This window comes from Orussus abietinus, unplaced genomic scaffold (genome assembly GCF_000612105.2).
Source record: "Orussus abietinus isolate OABI.00-Male unplaced genomic scaffold, Oabi_2.0 scaffold23, whole genome shotgun sequence".
Lineage (NCBI taxonomy): Eukaryota > Metazoa > Arthropoda > Insecta > Hymenoptera > Orussidae > Orussus > Orussus abietinus.
Window position 1 is genome coordinate 490101 of NW_019394258.1, and position 19068 is coordinate 509168.

Here is a 19068-nt window from a genome sequence, read left to right on the forward strand (position 1 = left end):
TTTCGTTCTTATTTTAATGGCTGAGCATTTTGAGCTCCTGGTGGAAATTTACGAGGAATAATAGGCAGAGGAGGAATAAAGGAGACGGAAGGGAGAGAAAGAGTAAACCCAGCAGTGTCGACTCGAGCTTCGTTATCTGTACCAGGAAGGACTCTCCGTTCTCCTCGGGATTTTATCTCGCCTCTCTTTTTTCCATTTTCTCTTTTTCTCCATGTGTCCTCATCCCTTCCTGACCCTCCGTTTGTCCGTCCTCGACGAAAGTGTTGCACGCACGTGCATTAAGCTCGGTTCGGCGAGCATAAAGCTCCGTACGTGGAACTCGGTGATAAGGGCGCTCGCTGATAAGGGCGGCTCGATGATGCCCGCAACCACTCGGGCCAAGTGCGCCGTGATAACGATTATCTGTCGCCGGTATTGCAGGCCGCGACACGTGGGTGCATCCCCGCGTTTCTCACGGATTGGCCGACATTTCTCGACGCCGAAATTTCGGGGACTCGGGGATCCCCTGATAAGGCTTTGCTCGGCCCCCTGTCGTTATCAGAGAATGGTCTCTGCGGTTTTTGCGACTTCTGCGATGACGGCATCGGCGAAGTGTCACCACGCCTGGAATCCGCCGAGCTGACGCCCGCGAATTCGCGAGGCGTTCTCGGAAACGTCGGAAGGCTTTGAAGACCCGGATGGTGTCGTCATCGCGGTCGCGATAAGGGGTATCAGGGCGGTATCTCTAATGAGAATTTTGAAGAGAAAAAAAAAATTTTTTTACAGTCATTTTAATCGATTTCTTACGTACTCAACTATGTACTCGTTGACTTCCCAGCGAGGCGGGGACAATTAAATAAAAATTGCCAAATTACCGAAATGAATAAATTTAATATATAAGAGCGATCTGCTAACGACGAGAATTTTGTAAACATTTTTCTCGGACTTTGTATTCGGTTTCTTTATTATTTTTTTTTCATCTTTTTAACCACGTACTCGTCGACTTTTAATAATAAATTATTCTTAAGGCGATGCGAAAGTGGTGTCGAGGAGGTTTTGTTTATAAAACCTTTCTCCCAACTTGGTTTACGGAATAGTTTGAAACTTTACAACGTGAATAGGGAAACTGTAAGGAAGGTCCTGAAACTCATGAAATTTCAATTCTTTTCTAATTTGTTTATAGATATTTTAAAAATAGTTTATGAGAATTGAAATTTCGCGAGTTTCAGGACCTTTCTTAGGGTCTCCGTATTCGCGTTTTAAAGTATGAAACGATTTGAGACACCCAGTTCGTAGATAAGTTTTATGAACGATTGAGCTTTCGGATGCCACTTTGACATCCCCTTAAGAGGGTGAATAAAATTGATATTTTACTGAAATTTAATATATTTATTGTCGAGGGAGGTCGGTGAAAATTGAGTTTCGCCAAGCCGTTTCCGGGATCCCCGGCATCAACGTCACTCGTAAGCGCCGTTTAACGGCCTTTCCGTGCCGTCTCGTCCGCTTGCCGCCTTAACGTTCCTCATCGGTGCATCGGACATCCTCGCGGATGTCCGTCGTCCGCGTAATTCGTTATCAGTGGGCGCGTTAAGGTCGGTGTACGGTTGCACGTACTCGCGATAGTGATTACGCGGAAGGCCGGGCACTGTCGGCTTCTGGGAAAGAGATACATGGATTTTATTCCCTTCTTTTCAATCCTAATCTCCGGCAGAGTGCTATCAGTGGCTGGAATTAATCATTGAATTAACTCTTCTCGGAAGCTGAGCAGATCACTCGGGGAGGTCCAACGCGAGATCGATCGATCGATCGATCGGTTAGGGCGGTCGCGTATAACGAAACCGTTTAACGGGAACCAGAAGGAGACCCGACGTTCCATCTTGTCTCGAGTTTCGATATGGCACACCTCGAAGGGAACTCGTTTAACAAGAAAGTGCGGCCTGGCGCTCGTGTTCCACCTGCAAAAAAGCTCCTTCCACTCCAACTCGAGGAAACTTTTCCGAGCTGGCCTAACTTTCCGGGCCGGCAAGGCGGCACGTAAACTATCGGCGAGGAAGGTAAAAACGCGAACCAGGGGACCGACACGAAGGTGGCGGAAACTTCGGCACCATTGCATTCCCGTAATTATTCGATTCGGAAGGAACGAAAAAGTGGAGGTGGAAATGGTAGAACATGCCTACTTAATATTCTGATCTCGGGTCGTCCCCTTTTGGAGGAAAGGAGACGAGATGGCGAATTTGAGTCTACGAGAAATCCCGATTGCGCAGTGTTAACACATTCGCGACCGGCTAATTTTTTCCGTTTTAAATACCGAGTACCGGCGAAAATAATGAAATTCTTAAACAGGTTGCCGCTTACTTGTATCGTGTATCGTTATGGACGTGATTCACGTCTGCGGTAATCAGGAATAGAATTTAAAATGACGTGAATTCACGTCAGCGGTAATCAGGAATAGAATTTAAAATGACGTGAATTCACGTCAGCGGTAATCAGGAATAGAATTTAAAATGACGTGAATTCACGTCAGCGGTAATCAGGAATAGAATTTAAAATGACGTGAATTCACGTCAGCGGTCGCGAATGTGTTAAATGAAATATTATAATTTTATAAGATTTTTCTTGGAAGTCTCACTCAGGCATGGCGTGCTAATTTTACAACATATTTTCAAATAAAACGTATAATATATGTTAGAAATTTGTCGATCGATGGTTCAGTTTAAACCACCGATAATAGTCATATATCGATTAAATTTGTTTAAAAATAAACCTAGGTAAACGATCGTAAATTGAAAAAACTCGTGTCAAAGTTTTGCAATCAATGCGTGCTAAATGACTCTCGAATCTCAGACTTATAATTTATCTCCGCAATTTTACAGGATTACAACATGGTGTTATAAAATTGTAAATTTACTTAGAATTTTATAATAAATGTGTACTAATTCATTAGACCATGAAATTTATAATTTTCCTGCAACTTTATGTACTAAAAGGGTATGCATTTTATGAATTCTTGTTAACGGTGTATTTATAGCTCCTCCTTGAAATGAATAATTATTTTATGAGGGGCCATTTCCGCGATATTTATGATTTCTCTCGGGTTATGAGGACGTTAATAATAGCGAATAATCCCATCTACAGATCTCGACTCGCGATAGATCGAGGTCGCGGCCTGGACGCTCCTCTTTCGGGTTATCCGAGCGATCCAGAGATCTTGTCGCTCGAGAAGTGCCTCGATCTAATTCCCGAGCCTAGAGGATAGAAGCCGATAAAGCCGCGAACGACGGGCATAAGTTAGACCCGGTAATGTCGGGGCAGCCGAGATCACGATTGAACCATAACTCGGATCTCCAGGATCGTCCCGAATCGCGATCGATCCGTGATAACGCCTTATCGAGCGTCGTTACTCACCCTGCCTTCCTTTTAGAATACGCGATCGGCCGATCGGATCATCCTAAAAGCTTTTTCATTTTTTATCCAAAGTAATCGCCAGGTCGGATTTTTAGACAATTAAATTCTCTGCGAACGTGTCGTATGACACAGGTACCTTTTTATCACCCTCGATCGATTAGGCCCTCTAATCACTTGTCGTGATTCACTTTCGAATGCTCCTAATAGCTATTTTAATTCTTTTTTTAATTGAATTGTGACCATTTATTTGAGGTTATTCGAGGATAATAATTATTCTTCGGTTCAATGGATTTTTCTTTCGCTTTGTGTACGTATGCATAGAGGTACGGCATTGTTGTCGTCGATCGATCCCGATCGACAAATCGGTCGCTTCCGATCGATCTCCCTGGCAGAGGTCTCGGAGATGCAAATTCACCGTTGGCATTAAATCGACATCGGTCTTGCTTTCCTCGGAGAACGAGGCTCGATGCAAATTTCTGCGATCGATCGCCGATCGATTCGGGCGCGAGAATCGATCTCGGGTCGATCGTGCCTCGCGATCACGCGGCGCTTCCTAGTGATCCGTTCTAGGGGATCACTATAATTTTTCCCGATCGTTCGTTTCGGTAATGCCGGGCCTCGGCGAGTTTCTCCGATCGAGTCGATTACAGCTTCCCCTTCTATCTCGCTAATTTCCGATTCCGACCAAGCTCTCTCTCCAGATTGCACGAACGGATCGTTCGAACTTTGTAATAAGCACCTTGCGAGGCCGGGAATGCGAAATCCTGTCGAACTGGAGAATTTCGGACCCGAGGATCGACCCTGATCGAAGCACGAAAAATTGCGCGAATCTCAAGGGAAAAGAAAAAAGGGGAGAAAAAAATAAACAGAAAGAAAGAATTCATCGAACCAAAAAAAACATTCCTCTGTACGGTACCAAAGGAATAATTCAAAGAATATCTCTTTGACTAAAATGAACTCAAATTAATTGTCAAAATTTCCGAAGAAATGTTGCGCCCAATTAATTCGAGTTCATTCCAGTGACATAATTATTCATTCCTTCGGTACTATTCAAGGAAATATTTTTTTTCGTTCAGTGAAATTATTTTTTCTCAGAGCGATAGAAAATAACGCGAAATGCTGTCGAACTGGAGAATTTCGGACCCGAGGATCGACACTGATCGAAGCACGAAAAATTGTGCGAATCTCAAGGGAAAAGAAAAAAAGGGGAGAACAAAACTAACAAAAAGAAAGAATTCATCGAACCAAAGAAAACTGTACAGTACCAAAGGAATAATTCAAAGAATTATTTTTGAATATAACATAATTATTCATTGAATTAAGTATTCCTTCGGTACCATTCAATGAAATATTTCTTTCGTTCAGTGAAATTATTATTTTTTCTCAGGGCAGTAGGAAACAACGTGGACTCAGGAAACGGGAATGAATTTTTTTCCTACGAACAACCGCGAGATTATCCTGGTCCTGATTTTATATTCTTGGGTTCTGGTCTTGTACTTTATTTTTTAATAAGACGTAAGAACTTAATAAACTTTCCTCCTCGATGGATGAATTTTCTCCGGCCGAGGGAAAATATCGGCGGGGGGATATGGACTTTTCCTCGATGCGAGGACATCGAGGCGTCTCGGAGCGAACTTCGCGAGGATTCTCCAGGATGTCTCGGTGGAGGCGCGACGAATTGGATTTTTAAGGACGAGTTTTTCCGAGGACCGCTCACGTGGACTCGTTACAGCGGTACCTCGTTTGTTGCAGGAGAGGACACCAGTGGTTACACCGGGAAGCCGTTGCCGACTTACAAGCCGGCCTCGCAGTTGGTCCCCCTTGGTGGCACGGCCAGGCTCTTCTGCGAAGCTTACCTAGGAAAAGTCGATCTCCCGGATGCCAAGAATTCCGTCACCTGGTCCAGGGTGGGCAGCAACGTCACTCTTCCGAACCACGGGAGAATATCGCAACACCGGGTGTCTCGGTGAGTGTTTGAGATTCCCGACTCTCATATATATATAATATATGATCATATATACGTGTGTATATATATCTATCGCCCATCTATACGACACAGAAATCTTCCTGAGACGTCTTGGAAAACGCGACGAACGTCGCATTTTCCTGGGCTTTTTCCTTCTGGAGAACAGTGCACCGTTTGCGTGTCCAATTGAGTGCAGAAAACGTCTGGAGGAGTCGACACGTTTCCGGAACTTATTCGAGGATCCCTCGCGTGTCTTCGAGGACGACAGACGCGTCCAGAATATGTCCCGAACGAGTTCGAGGCGTCACGTTCCTCGATCGTCGTCCCCGAGACAGTCGCGCGGGTCTTCGGGTCTGGTTCCCCTCGGTAATTTCGGGAAAATAGACGTCACCAAGGATGGCTTCGTTCCCCGAGGAGAATTATCCTGGGGGATACAAAAAGCCGAGTACCCTTCTATACGTACATCGTTTAAATCTAAAAAATCGTCGAACATGTCTCGAGAGAAGGCCCCCTTTCCTAGATAGAATTATCCTGCAGGAGAAGAACCGAGTCAGGACCTCTAGATTTCGATTTATAAAGGGCATGCCGAAGGAGGATAAATTCTGCCGTTCCTTTCGCCGAGAGAGAGAGGGAGGTAAAAATGAATAATAATTCCCAGGATCGGAGCGAGTCCAGGGGAATTTTTAAGAGGCAGGGAAGAGAGGATCCGTCCTTCTCTTAGGTCGGAAAAACTCGCAGGACTCGGCGGAGCGAGGCTAAAGGGGCAGGACACGAGTCGAACCCGGGGACAAAAAAGCGTCCTCGGACCGGCCCCTCTCCCCTGCGATTCGTTCCACGGTTCCCGTGCCTTCTAATTATTTCCAGGGTCCTCCGCGCGTCCACTTTCTCTGATTGTCTCCTCGAAAGCCGGCCGGTTTAATGCTTCCAGGAGACTCGAAATCCGCAGGTTTCCCTCCCGCGGCCGTTCCGCGAAATTGGAACTCGGAAGAGGTCCCTTTAAACCCCCCGGCCGTCGTAGCGCCCTTTTTCTCCCTCGCCTCTTCCATGAACCAGCGTAAACTTTACGACGAATCCGTAATGTCGAAGACCACGCGAAAAACCCTCGATCCTTGCCCCAAACTACCGGCCATTCCTCCTGAGGGAAGAAACGAGGCCGAGGCGGATCGCGAAACCGCGGAGTCGCGGAATCGCTGATCCGCGTCCTCGCGGATTCGTCTTGGCTGCGGTCTCCTCCTCTACCGTTTCCATCCTGCCTCTTTCTTATGTATATAAAGCTGGAATTGCAACTTTAGCACAATTCAATAAAATTTGTTGCAAAATTTATTGCTAATTCATTGCTATTCTATCGCATAAAAAAACAATACTTTGCTCTTGTACTTTTCCGAAAAATTCTGGCGTTGTCAGCTTTATATAAAGTGCCACAATAAAAAATAATTATTAAGTAAACGTTCATCGATGGATTACATATCAGAATTTATTGCTAATTAATTGCTAGCAGAAAAATCAAATTTCAATTTTTTTGCTCACCCCTAGTGATGATCACAATGAAATACATGGGAGAATCGAACTATTTCTTCACGTGGGAATTGATCGCTAATTACTGTAGGTTTGAAAATTGAAATTTGGTTTTTCTGCGAGCAATTAATTAGCAACAAGTTCTGGTATATAATTCATCGATGAACATTTACTTAATAATTGTTTTTTATCGTGGCAGTGCTAGCTTTATACAAAGCTGACATCGCCACCATTTTTCGGAAAGGTATAAGAGCAAAAAAATTTTTGTTTTCTTGTGCAATAAATTAGCAATCAATTTTGCGGCCAATCTTATTGAATCGTGCTAAAGTGGCAATTCCAGCTTTATATACATCTCTTTATTCCCGTACAATCGATTATCGGAGTAAAATTCATCGGGGTAACGTCTATCACCGGGATGAAATTAATCATCCCTTCTTCTCTACCTCGATAAGAGCGAGACCCCTTTGGTCCAGATCGGCCGGTTTCCCCGAAGGGCCGACCGTGCCCTCCACCTGAGGGCCGATTACCCTTTTTGCGTCGCCCTGTAGAGGGCATTATACACGTAATAACGGCCGGACAAACTGTCCGCGGCCGCGGGGTGAAGGGGGAGGCCAGAAGGGAGGGACGACGTGGCCTTCGCGGAGCTTCGGAACAAGAACTCGGGAATCTCTCTCATCGCTCCTGCCGCTCGCGCTCCGTCATTACTCTAATGATACCTCTCCTCCGGTCCGCTCTTTCGCGAACCGATCCTCTCCTCCTCGATCCCGATCCCTATCCCTGTCCTTTCCGCCCGGTCGCGTCGCCAGCCTCCCCCGATCGCCCCCCTCCTGTTTTTTGTGCGCCTCCACGTACCCCCCGTGCGATACCGAGATGGAGAATGTATACCTCCACTCGACCGGTTCGCTCGGTCTTCCTTTTCCATCCTTTTATCGGGGTAATAAGTTACATAGAGAGTAGATTCCAGATCCATAGATACTATATTAACCATAGATACTAGATTAGATAAAAGGTGGAGGGAATTTGTGCGTGCTCCCCTTCTTCGTGGCTATGCCTCCACTCTGAGGAAAAAAAGGAAAAAAGATATGCATTGAGCCGAAGAAATATTTTATTAGTGCAAGGAATAATGATTTCACTGAAATTGACGAGAGTTAATTTTTCTTTGAATTAATGAAGTGTTTTTTTATTCTTTTTTTTCTTTTTGGTACACGTGGGTAATAATTTATACTAACGACGTCGTAGATTTCCGTTAGTTTGGGAACCTTCGGAACTTCCGGAAAGTCAAAAAGAGGTAGAAAGAAGAGGAACGATCGTTTAATTCCTCGTTTTGTCGCCTCTCGTCGGCGCGCGACAACAAAGGGCCGACCGGGGAGGAAAAAATGTGGCAAAACCGCGGAGGAGCGTCGGGTGGCGTTTTCCCACTTTGTTCCGGCATCGGTCCGTTCTTGGCCTGGCGTGCAATAAGCAATTATTTACGGGCGTTTATCAAAGGCTGCTCTGGGAGCGGAAGGGAAATTCGGAAACCCCGCCTGGGAAAATCCTCCCCGGGGACGAGAGTTCACGATTCGTTTGACCCCACGCCGAGAGGATCCAAGTGGTCCGGATGCTGCGCTTATTGATAGCGCGAATACGCCCATTAGAGATTGCGTTAAAAGCCAAATTAGCTGGGCGCCGCGGATTTACCGGATGCGCCCTTTTAGAGAGAGAGAGAGCGAGAGAGCGAGATTTATGCTCCAGGATTAGGGAGGCTGCGAGCGATCTTCCTACTGGAGAGAAACGAGGGATGCTGAAAGAAGGAACGAAACAAATGAATCCTTGAAAAAAAATCCTCCTTCGATCGCGAATCAGTTCACCGAGAGGTATATCGCACATATATCGACTCCGAGATGATCGAGGGTGAGCACCTACGAGGCAGTACAGGTGATCACCTGTAATTAAGGTACATGACTTTTAACGTCGTGAACCCGAGGACGCAAAAACTCGATCGGTCCGAGCGAAGGCGCCCTCTTTTTTCTTTTTATTTATATGTATACATTTAATTGCGCGAAGTCGGTAATGGCGTCTCGTTTGCTCCCCTCGATCTGGGCAATTGAATGTTACCGTATGGAAGAAAAAAATCGAGCTGCCTATTAGCGTCGCGTTAGAACGATTTGTCGAAACGTCGATTTCCCCTCTGCGTGAAGTATAGGGTACAGAGAGTCGGCGGTGTACCTCGGTTTTATGCAATGAGAGGGGGGAACGAGGTTTGCGATCGCACTTTGAATTACGGTGGCGGTCGATTCGGGCGTTCTCCAAAATGGCGGCGGTTGAGCAAGACGCGCGCAAGACCATGGACACCTCAGGGCACGCTCGTTGCGATGCACGAGCAATGCATAGGGAATGCAAGCCATTGTTCAGGGAACCGGAAGTCGTGTCAAGACTTACGGCTGCCCTCGGGTCCAGGCTCGAGACTTCGGCATTAATATCGCCGATAAGATAGGGATCTCTCCGAAAGAAAAGGGAGCCGGATTGATGGCGACCTGTCGGTCCATCGCAGGACCGGGGTGATACGAAGGAGAGAAAGAGTCGGATAAGAGAGAGATTCCGCGAGGATGACGAGGTGGTGACTGGTAGCCGAAGGTGCAAGGAGACGGCGGCCATTTTGGTCCCGATATCGCGGATGTAATCGATGGCTCGCCAAGAAACATGGGTGGTCCATGTTCTGCGGACTGCTTACTCGGGTGGTAACTGCTAACCCTGTATCTTTATCCCTGGTCTAGACTGGTATCACGATATATAACGTAATATGCACATGGGGATACATATTTGGCGCGAAACCCGGCCGACTTTCGAGGCTCGGGGTGGGAGGGAAATAGGGTTCGCTTGGATTTTCCTTTGATTTATTTTATTAATTTATCTCATTTAATTAGTTTCATTTAATTCACTTAATTCCTTGTTCCGTATATTTTGGTAGAATTTTCGGTTTTCGCTCTTAATCTCGGACCCGACTAGTGGAGAACGGGCCGCCATTTTGGTTCCCGTGTTACAGATGCAACGAAGGACTATTCGAGGAACACGGGTGGTCCATGTCCTATGGACGGCTTACTCGAGTAACTACCTGGTATCGGCCCAATCTATGCGACTTGTGTACTCGTCCTGCACATATGTACCTTCCATGCAAAAGCACATACATCGGTACATGGACGGCTCCACGACCCCGGGGCATGTCTCCAATTCGTCCGTCGACCTCGTTCCGTGATTCCGGCACTTCTGGTAATGAGTCGTGAATCGGATCGATCGATTCGCGATATCGCCTCCCGGTCGCCGATTATCATTCGGGGTTATCACCGATTCGCGGGGTCGAAATTCTCTCTTCGATTATCTTTTCATCCCATTCCAGGAATGAGGTTACGTATTTTGGTACCGCTTTATTCCCCTGTTCTCTGTTCCCTGAAATTGCCGAGGAAAAACACGGGGAGGTCCTTCTCGAAGTGAAAAACGAATCCTTGGATAAGGACACGCGTTAGCGTTCTTTGTCGGCAATGCGCAGTCCGAAGGCTTCACTCGGTCAGCCGTGAAATCACATTTTGTTGGTTCAGCGAATCCTTTCTGTCGCTCTTCCCTTGTCCTTTTCTCCTTTACCTCCTCTGTCGATTATTCTCCGTCTCGCTTCCAACTAACCTCCTTCAGCGTTTATACATGTGTATATACCGACATGTACGTAGACACGTGTATACCTATGACTTTATTACACCCCAATCCTTTGCACCGATCGAACCGAATCGCCCGAAATCGCACCACATAGCGATGGGAATGGCAGGGTAATTCGCCGCCGTTCTGCCAGGATAACCCGCTCGTCGACGCGTGGATGTTCCGCCATAGTGCCCACGGGAATATTCCCGATTCCGACGATCCTAGGTCTCCTTTATTTCCCCCGATGACCCGCCCCTTCTCCTGGAAAAGAACTCCCGCCGTCCGCCATCTTGATTTCCCGACTCCGCGCGTCGCTCGGCCTCGCAAGCCGTCATCGATTTTATTTAAATGTTTAATAGAATTATCACCGAGATATCTCACCTTCGTTGCTTTTTCTAAGGCTGGGGGAAAAGAATTCAGAAGTCCCTATAGAAGCCCAGAAGGATACGGACCTTCGATGCGCGATAATTAGTACGTTAAGCCAACGGATGGCGGCGCTGTAACCATCTCTCCATGTTTTTTAATCTTATGGCGATATGTATCGAGCTGCAGTCTTTCTTTATTTTACACATAATAGCCTTCCTATATGCGTCTCTCTTGGCTTCTATGGGACTTCTGAATTCTTTCCGGGGGGACATGGAGACTTTTTTATTCTGGAAGCGAGAATAAATTGATCGTTTATTGCCTTGGCGGCCGGTTCGGAGCAGTCGCGTAATGTTATCCATTATTCCCCAGAAAGGGGCCATTCGGAGGCTTCGGCGTAAACTATCGGAAAGAGTGCCGATGGCCGAGGTGAGCCAGGAAGAGAGGCGTTAATAGTTATTACCGGGGGCCGATAACACCGATACTTCGTACTTCTTGCCGAGTCAAGTGCCCAGGAATTTCCCTCCGTGCCGTTAACGGTGCTCGCCGAGGTTCTTCTCCATTTTTTCCGACGACCACTGGAAATGGATTCAACGGAGATAGACATTTCGTGTTCCCTAGAAAATTCGGAACTTTCGAATTACCGAGGGTCTCGCAGGAGATAGGACTTTTTTCAGGTGTCATCTAACTACTGTACACCTTAACACATTCGCGACTGCCGACGTTAATTCACGCCATTTTAAATTCTATTCCTGATTACCGCTGACGTGAATCACGTCCATAACGACACACGATACAAGTTTGCGGCAACTAATTTCAGAATTTCATTATTTTCCCCGGTACTCAGTATTTGAAACGGAAAAAATCTACCGGTCGCGAATGTGTTAAGGTGACTTGAAATTGGCCGTGAAAGAAATTGAATTTGAAACTTTACGAGGGGAATATGTTCTGGCTATAAGGAAGGTCCTGACACCCAGGAAATTTCGGATTTCTGCAATACTTTTATAGGGACATTTGCGAAAACTCTGAAATTTCGTATTTCATAGCTCTAGGGAAGCGAGGGGGGAACGGAGAAAAGAAATGCAGATCTCTTTTTTATCTCTTCCCGCGAGGCAGAAGTCACTAGGACGAGTTTGGGGGAATCTCGAGGGCGGTGGAAACATCTTCATTCGAGAAGCATCTTGTAAGGACGAGCTCTACTCGGGTATTCCTGGAAGAGCACCGGTAACTCTCGCCGGCGCGGAGGCTGACTCCTTCTCGGCGGTCAGGATCTTCATTCTTCCCCGATCCCGGGAGGAATAGCGCAACGGGAGAGAAATGGATTCCCTAGAAAAGTCCCGACGGTCATTGGCGTTCGCGGTAAGGCTAATAACTCGGCTCGGCCATGAAACTCGGCATCGCCCTGTCGCGAGAGAATCTTCTTCGGGCCTCCTTCGAGAAGAGTCGCTTCGTTTCTTCTTCCACGATTCCCAAAGCCTTTATTTTGGGCCCCGGCGACCCTCTACAATTTTTCTCTCTCTCCCAAAAAAAAAATAAACAAAAAACATACCCTCGCTCATTCCCGATTTTAAGAGACACTCTCGCGCCCAGATTAATTTTCTTAATTTAAAGCATAGGAAATTTCTCCAAGGGACAAATCAGCAGTTTAATTCCTGAGGCGAATTCCCACCTAGGTAAGAGTCCTGAAAGGATCCCAAAGTCCTGGGGGATGTCAATTCCCGAGGGAAAAGACTTCCCTCAAGATGTTGGATTCCGCCCCCCTGCAGGGGATAATTTTCCGAGGGGGGCGCAACGCCGCCATGAATAAGGAAATTCTTATTGCGCCCTGGAGCTCAACTTTTCACCTCCGGTAAATTAACTTCGCCTCGCAGGAGAGAACTTCTTGGTCCGCGTAATTAATTCCCGTGCAGGTTTTACGCTGCTCGTGTTATTTGCAGGTTCGGTGTCAGGCTAATTTGCACCGATGCACCTGCACCTGCCACCTGTTCGACGAGGGGGACGAAAAGTCGCCTTTGAGCGAACCTCGGCGAGAGTATTAATTAGTCGAGGGCTCGATTCCATTCCGGACTCTTCCTGGCTCGTATCACGGTGATTGATAAAGTTCGGGACGATCTGGTTATCGTGACCGACGAGGACTATCAAATCGGAGCCCCGTGTCCGCTAATATCCCGGATTACCGGCTCTGATTGCTAATTTCTAGAGGGGGAGACCGAGCCGTGTGATCCTGTTTGGAACCCAGAGATTAATGGCCTCCGGTGATCGCTTAATTACTGCTTACTAATTCAGTGACGCAACCTCGACCCAAGTTAGAAATTACACCCCGACTAATGTCACGGAACACGTGTCTACCTGAAATTCCCCCTAACAATCCCACAAATCTGCTGCAAGAAAAAAAAAAAAAACACCTGAAAAGTAACACCGTAGTCCCATGAATTTTCCCAGATTTATTAAGGGGATCTGAAAGCGGCATTCGAAAGCTCAATTGTTCATAAAACTTTTCTAAGAACTGGATGTCTCAAATCCTTTCATACTTTAAAACGTGAATACGGAGATCCTAAGGTAGGTCCTGAAACTCGTGAAATTTCATTCTTTATAAAGTATTTTTAAAATGCCTATAAACAAATTAGAAAAGAATTGAAATTTCGTGAGTTTCGGGACCTTCCTTATAGTCTCCCTGTTCACGTTGTAAAGTTTCAAAGTATTCGGTATACGATACCCTTTAATTGACGAATAATTATTATTTTAGACGATTTCAGGGATTTTAGATTGAAAATTGATTTCCCGATTGCGTGATTTACCTCGATGGTCGACTACTCTCTCCGAGCCGAGGAGCACTCGATCGGAATCGGACGGGAAATAAATGATCGAAGCAGGAAATATTTGAAGCGATGGGTATTTCGACGCGGCCAAATTGTCCGATTTGACCCGAGAACTGCGTATATCGGCTGTTTGTCCTCGGTAAAAAGCATTGTAAAATGGCGATGGCGTCCCCGGCGGGCTTTATAAGCGCTAAAAGTCGAGTCGGCCGTTCGGGCACAATGAAGCGTCAAATAAAGTGACGTCGCGGCAAATATATTCCGTTTAACGGCCCTGTCGGCGGGATTATTTCGTTTTGATCCGAGAGATATTGCCAATAATGGGACACAGAGCGTTAATGTCTCCGCTTTGAGCGGCCCTTTGCAAGCCGTCCATCCGACTCGACGTCGTCCCTGCGCTCCGGTAGGAGCGGAAATTTCGGGAGAAATTTCTGAAAAAGGGGGAATAAAACGTGAAAAGGAGACGCCTTTACCTTCCGCGGTCAAATTCCGAGGACCGCTCTTCAGCATCCGGCGATTCATCACGCACGGTTTATCCCCTGCGTTCATCTCGTGGCTTTTTCTCGATCGCGATAGGGCGGTCATCGCGTGACTTTCGTTCTCCAAGATGGCGACCCTACCTTATCTGGCCACTCCTGGGGTCCATCCACCTCCGGGCCGGAAACCTCAAAGGACCTCCCGATGACATATCTCGACATCCTACTTCGTTCCCAGTTCCTGGTCCCACGGTCCTTACACCCGTAAACCCGAAGAAAAAGCGGAGAAAGAGCCAATTTGAAAATAATTCCACCTGGTCGTATAGAGAATAGGAAGAAAACATCGAAGGAATATCGAGATCCACCTCTCGGAGCCCCAAGTACCATTTATTCCTCCCTCTTCGGGTTCCACTGATTTCCCAACTCGCTCATCGTTTCCCGGTCGAGAATTCCTTCGGATCCTCGTCCGCTGGTTTCTTCATCGGTTCGCATCGAGGAATTCTCCGCGATTCCGGTCGACCGAGTACAAATCGCATCCGAGTCGGTGTTAAAGCCGCTCAAAGAGCGGCTGCTCTTCGGCCGCCATTTTGGTACCGCTCGAGCGCTCCGGGCGCAAGAGTCGACTCGATGGTCGATGGCATATATATTTATATACACACGGGTATATACATATATATCTATACATATTCTCCGATAATGGGGAACCCGATATAACCAAGCCATCGCGAAAGTTTCCTGCCGACGCCGGCGTGGTCTTAATTGGGACGTCCAGGGCAAGGTGGAGGCCGTCCGAGAAGTTCGAAGCGACTCCAGATGGCCGTTTCCGGAAAGGAAAATAGTCGCTTCCGGAGGAGAAACCGAGACCGACCAGCCGGCGTTCGATAAGGGTGCACTCGCGCTGTATTTATGACTTTATCTCGAGTGGTTTCGCGAATTATTCGGGCCTCTTGTAAGGCTCTTCGTGGTTCACCTCTTCGACCCCGTTGAAGAGTCGAAGAAATCGGCCGCCCCTCGACTCGTAAATTCTCGCCGTGGCGCGTCGATCCTCGCGGAATAATATTTAATATTATGCACGTGCAGCCCGCCGCGAGGCTCGGTAACGAGCGGAACAAAACGAAGGTAAACTCTAAACGGCAATTTCGAGGTAACGAGCGGTTCCAGCCCTCGGGGTGCAGCTTCGCCCCCGGGGAGGAGATGCCGTGCGACGTGGTTTAAATGGCGAAAAAGTGTCCCCAAAGTGTGGACCCTCTCTCCAATTTGATCGAACATCGAGGTATCGAGACGCACCCCTTACTCTTCTCCGAAATTGATATCGAGGCCTGGGGCATTATCATCAAATGGGGATTAATTAAAAAAAAATCACCTTATTTCTTGCAGTACCTAGGGTATGCATTAATTCGTTATAAAATTTGTTTATTAAATTTGATATCCAGGCCTGGGGCATTATCATCAAATGGGGATTAATTAAAAAAAAAATCACCTTATTTCTTGCAGTTCCTAGGGTATACATTAATTCGTTATAAAATTTGTTATGGATAAGGGAGGAGGGATCAACCCCTTGCCTCGGGGGCTCGGTTCGGCTGAACTCCCCGAAATTAATCAGCTTACTCGATTGGGGGCAGTTTACGGAATTATCCACCAGTCTTGCGGGGCTTTGTCGGGTAACTTTATTACCGGGATGCGACGTCCGTGTACGTACACCGTAATGCCGGCCATTTAGTACAGCGCCGGCGACTGCTCCGAATTTCCATATTATTCCTCCCTCGCAGCTACAATCTCCCTGCATATAAGATGCAGGGATCCGAGGGTGGATCCAGCAGTCCCCCTGTAAAATTAAAAACGTGATGCACCCTCCGGCTTACGGCGTCGAGGTGAAATCTCGCGGATTAAAAGTCGGATCCGCGTTATCCTCGGAAAATCGGAATTCCGGTAAAAGGGCATATTAAAAGGAGAATATTAAGGATATTAAGAATATTAAAAATAGCTCCGCAGGCGGTATGATTTTTAAGAATCGCGATGGCAATCTAGGGGTAACTGGAGCTTTTAGGATGGAAATCCTGTCCGTCCCCTCTCGAAATCCTGGAGGACGAGTCTAATTTGTCCCAGACTCGCAGTAAACCCGTCTCCTAAATTTCCCCCCTCTGGATTTCGAGTTCTTACCAGCCTGGTTCCATTTTATGTCCCTAGGGAAGACGAGCACATCATCGGATCCTACTTGGAAATCGAGGACATCGCTCTCGAGGATTACGGGGAGTACAAGTGCGAGGTTAGCAACGGCGTCGACGAGGAAATAACGCTGCCTGCTCACATTTATCGCCAAGGTAACCCTTCGCTCCAATTTCCATCGAGTCGCTGTAAAATATTTTCTTTTTTCCCGTTTTTTTTTCCCTTCTTCTCCCTGAGGACAGAGCACGGTCCAGTCCGCCTCTAAAGATGCCTCGCTTTCTCGAGGTACGGTTTCCCCGCGGTATAATTACCGTTAACGGGAATTACTCCGAGCAGTCTCTTCCTCTTCCCTCGTTTTAATTAACCTTTCAACGGCTCGGTGGACTTTAAATGCAATTCCCCGTTATTTATTCATCCCGGGGAAAGTAAACCCCCGTAGAAGAGGGGCACTTTTCCCGTATTCCTCACTTCGTTTCATTTTTCATTCTTACGCGACTCCGAGCAGGTGTTAATTACTCTTTACACCTTCAGGATATTCAGGTAAGGCGGCCGGAATTAAATTCATACCTGGAGTCTAGTCCTTGATAGGACCTCCGTTTTTAATCTCAGATCGAGGTTGATATCGATTTGGTATAATTATCAGCGGCTAGGTCTGCTATTGAGGTACAGATAATCGATTCTAATTCCCTTTTTCTTTTTTTTTTTCAGAGCCCCAGTTCGTGTTGGGACTGCAAAACGGATCCTGGAGGAAGTCCCTCCTCCTGGCCGTTCTGGTGGTCGTCCTGGTGTTTTCCGCGGCTGCGTTTTACGCCCGATGCTGGCTCCCTATGGCACTTCTTTGTCGGGACAGGTTTGCTCCTCTCGAGGAAAATGGTAATTATTGGCTCCTTGACATATCCTTCCTCTTCGCGCTTACTTTGCGCTTCCTCTTTTCCGACCGAGTCGCCCGAGAGCGCCACTGCGGAGACAATTCCTGCCGGAAGGACGTCTGGATAAAAAAAGAGTAAAAAAAGAATAAAAAAAGAATAAAAAAGAATAAAAAAAAAGAATAAAAAAGGAACAAAAGGACCAAGAAGAAAAAAGGACACTCCTATCGATGGCTCTTGATTTCACGGCCTTACCCCTTTTCCCAGGCCAACATTCAAGATCAACGCCAGGATATCCATTCTACTCGTCGCTAATCGAAATTCCAAACTGATCGATGGAGATTTATCCGCCAACCAGTAGGCCGAGGATCTACGAACAAAGCAGGCGGAAAATCCGCGAGTCGGACGTATCGGCGATTTAACATCTCGACTCATCGGGATGCAGACCCACACTTACGTCGGGACGTTCAGACATCCCGATGTCGAGACATCCCAGACATTCAGACATTCAGACCCCGAGACATCCTCTCGTCGCGCCAGGGGTCGGCCCCAGGGCGCGGCGAGTCCCGCGTTTTTGCATGGAATTATCGAGCTACCGGCGGATTTTCAATTCTCACCTGGCCGTCCATTGTTTCCCGAGGGTGTGCTCCCGAGGGACGCATTCCGAGGCGTAAAGAGGCAGGGATCGGCATCGACAGTCCGATCTACGCCGAGGGATCGCGACTAACGAGCCGACACGTAACGAGGAGAGCTCCTTCGCTACAAAAGGGACTTTACCTCCCGGCAGGTTCGCCGAATCGGGACCAGTCGATCCCGTTCGATCCCATTCGATCCCGTTCGATCCCATTAGATCCCATTCGTCCCAGAAGGCGCCCCGACGCGGCGTAATTGAATTTCCGGAGAGAACGCCAGGGTCCCTCGTAAGGGGAGTCTTCGTGTCACCTGGGCCGTCGATTAGTTTGCAACCATACCTGTAACTCGATTCACCGGACACCCGATAGCAGTCCCTTGTAACCGAGGCACGACAGGGAACGTGATTTCTCGCCACGTGGGCGGAAAAAGCGAAAATCCAGACGCGGTGGCCGACCGAATACAATTCCGAGCCTGGGACCCGGCAGGAAGTCGAGGATCAGCGAAATCGCGCCTCCGATTTGTCCGACTTGCAAATGTATTTTGAATGTCTTTCATTGTGGTTTAGTATTTTTTTTCCCTTTTTTTTTCTCTCTCGAATCCTCAGGCAGAATGGCGCAGCGCCTCTCGGGCGACCTCGATGACTTCTTCGTCTTCTTCTTTTTTTTTCTTTTAGCTTTTTCTCGGCTTTTCCTGAGAGGAGACACATTTTTCTGTATAATTGACGAATAGATGTCTGACTTCCAGACGGCAAGGACTGCGACGCGCTGGTGTGTTACCACGAGAAGGACTCGAACCTGGTGGTGGGCATCCTGATTCCCACCTTGGAGTCGAGGCACCGATACAAGTGCACCGCCCTGGAGCTGTCTCACCTGCATCAGAATTGTGAGTCTCGTTGAATATAAAAATTGAAAGGAGCCCTCGTGCTCTCGAGGCGGTAGTAAATTCCCTCGAGGCCGAGCGGGAGAATAAGTGCATCACGAGAGGAAGCCGCACGCGTATAACCGGGAACTCCTTCGGGAGAGAGAAAGGACGGGGGAGGGAATCCTTAGAGAGCGGGAAATCGCAGCCCAGTTTCCGGCAAATCGAATCCTGAAGTTTCCTCCTCGCCGGGGTCCCGAGTTCCTCTCTTTATCCAGGCCTCGTCGGCTCCCCCAATCGGATTACGCCGATAAACAGGCACCGACGTAATTTCGAGACCCGCGACCGGAACCGGA

At 47.5% G+C, this 19068-nt stretch overlaps 1 protein-coding gene across 1 annotated transcript in view; it reads left to right on the top strand.

The window, feature by feature from the left end:
* The window catches only part of LOC105696709 (single Ig IL-1-related receptor), a 71143-nt gene that overhangs the window by 48031 nt on the left and 4044 nt on the right, over positions 1 to 19068 (top strand). The window contains exons 3-6 of the mRNA XM_012419404.2: positions 5137 to 5350; positions 16377 to 16510; positions 17064 to 17228; positions 18599 to 18736. Coding sequence (XP_012274827.1) covers positions 5137 to 5350; positions 16377 to 16510; positions 17064 to 17228; positions 18599 to 18736 — 651 coding nt within the window. The remainder of the gene's footprint in view (positions 1 to 5136; positions 5351 to 16376; positions 16511 to 17063; positions 17229 to 18598; positions 18737 to 19068) is intronic.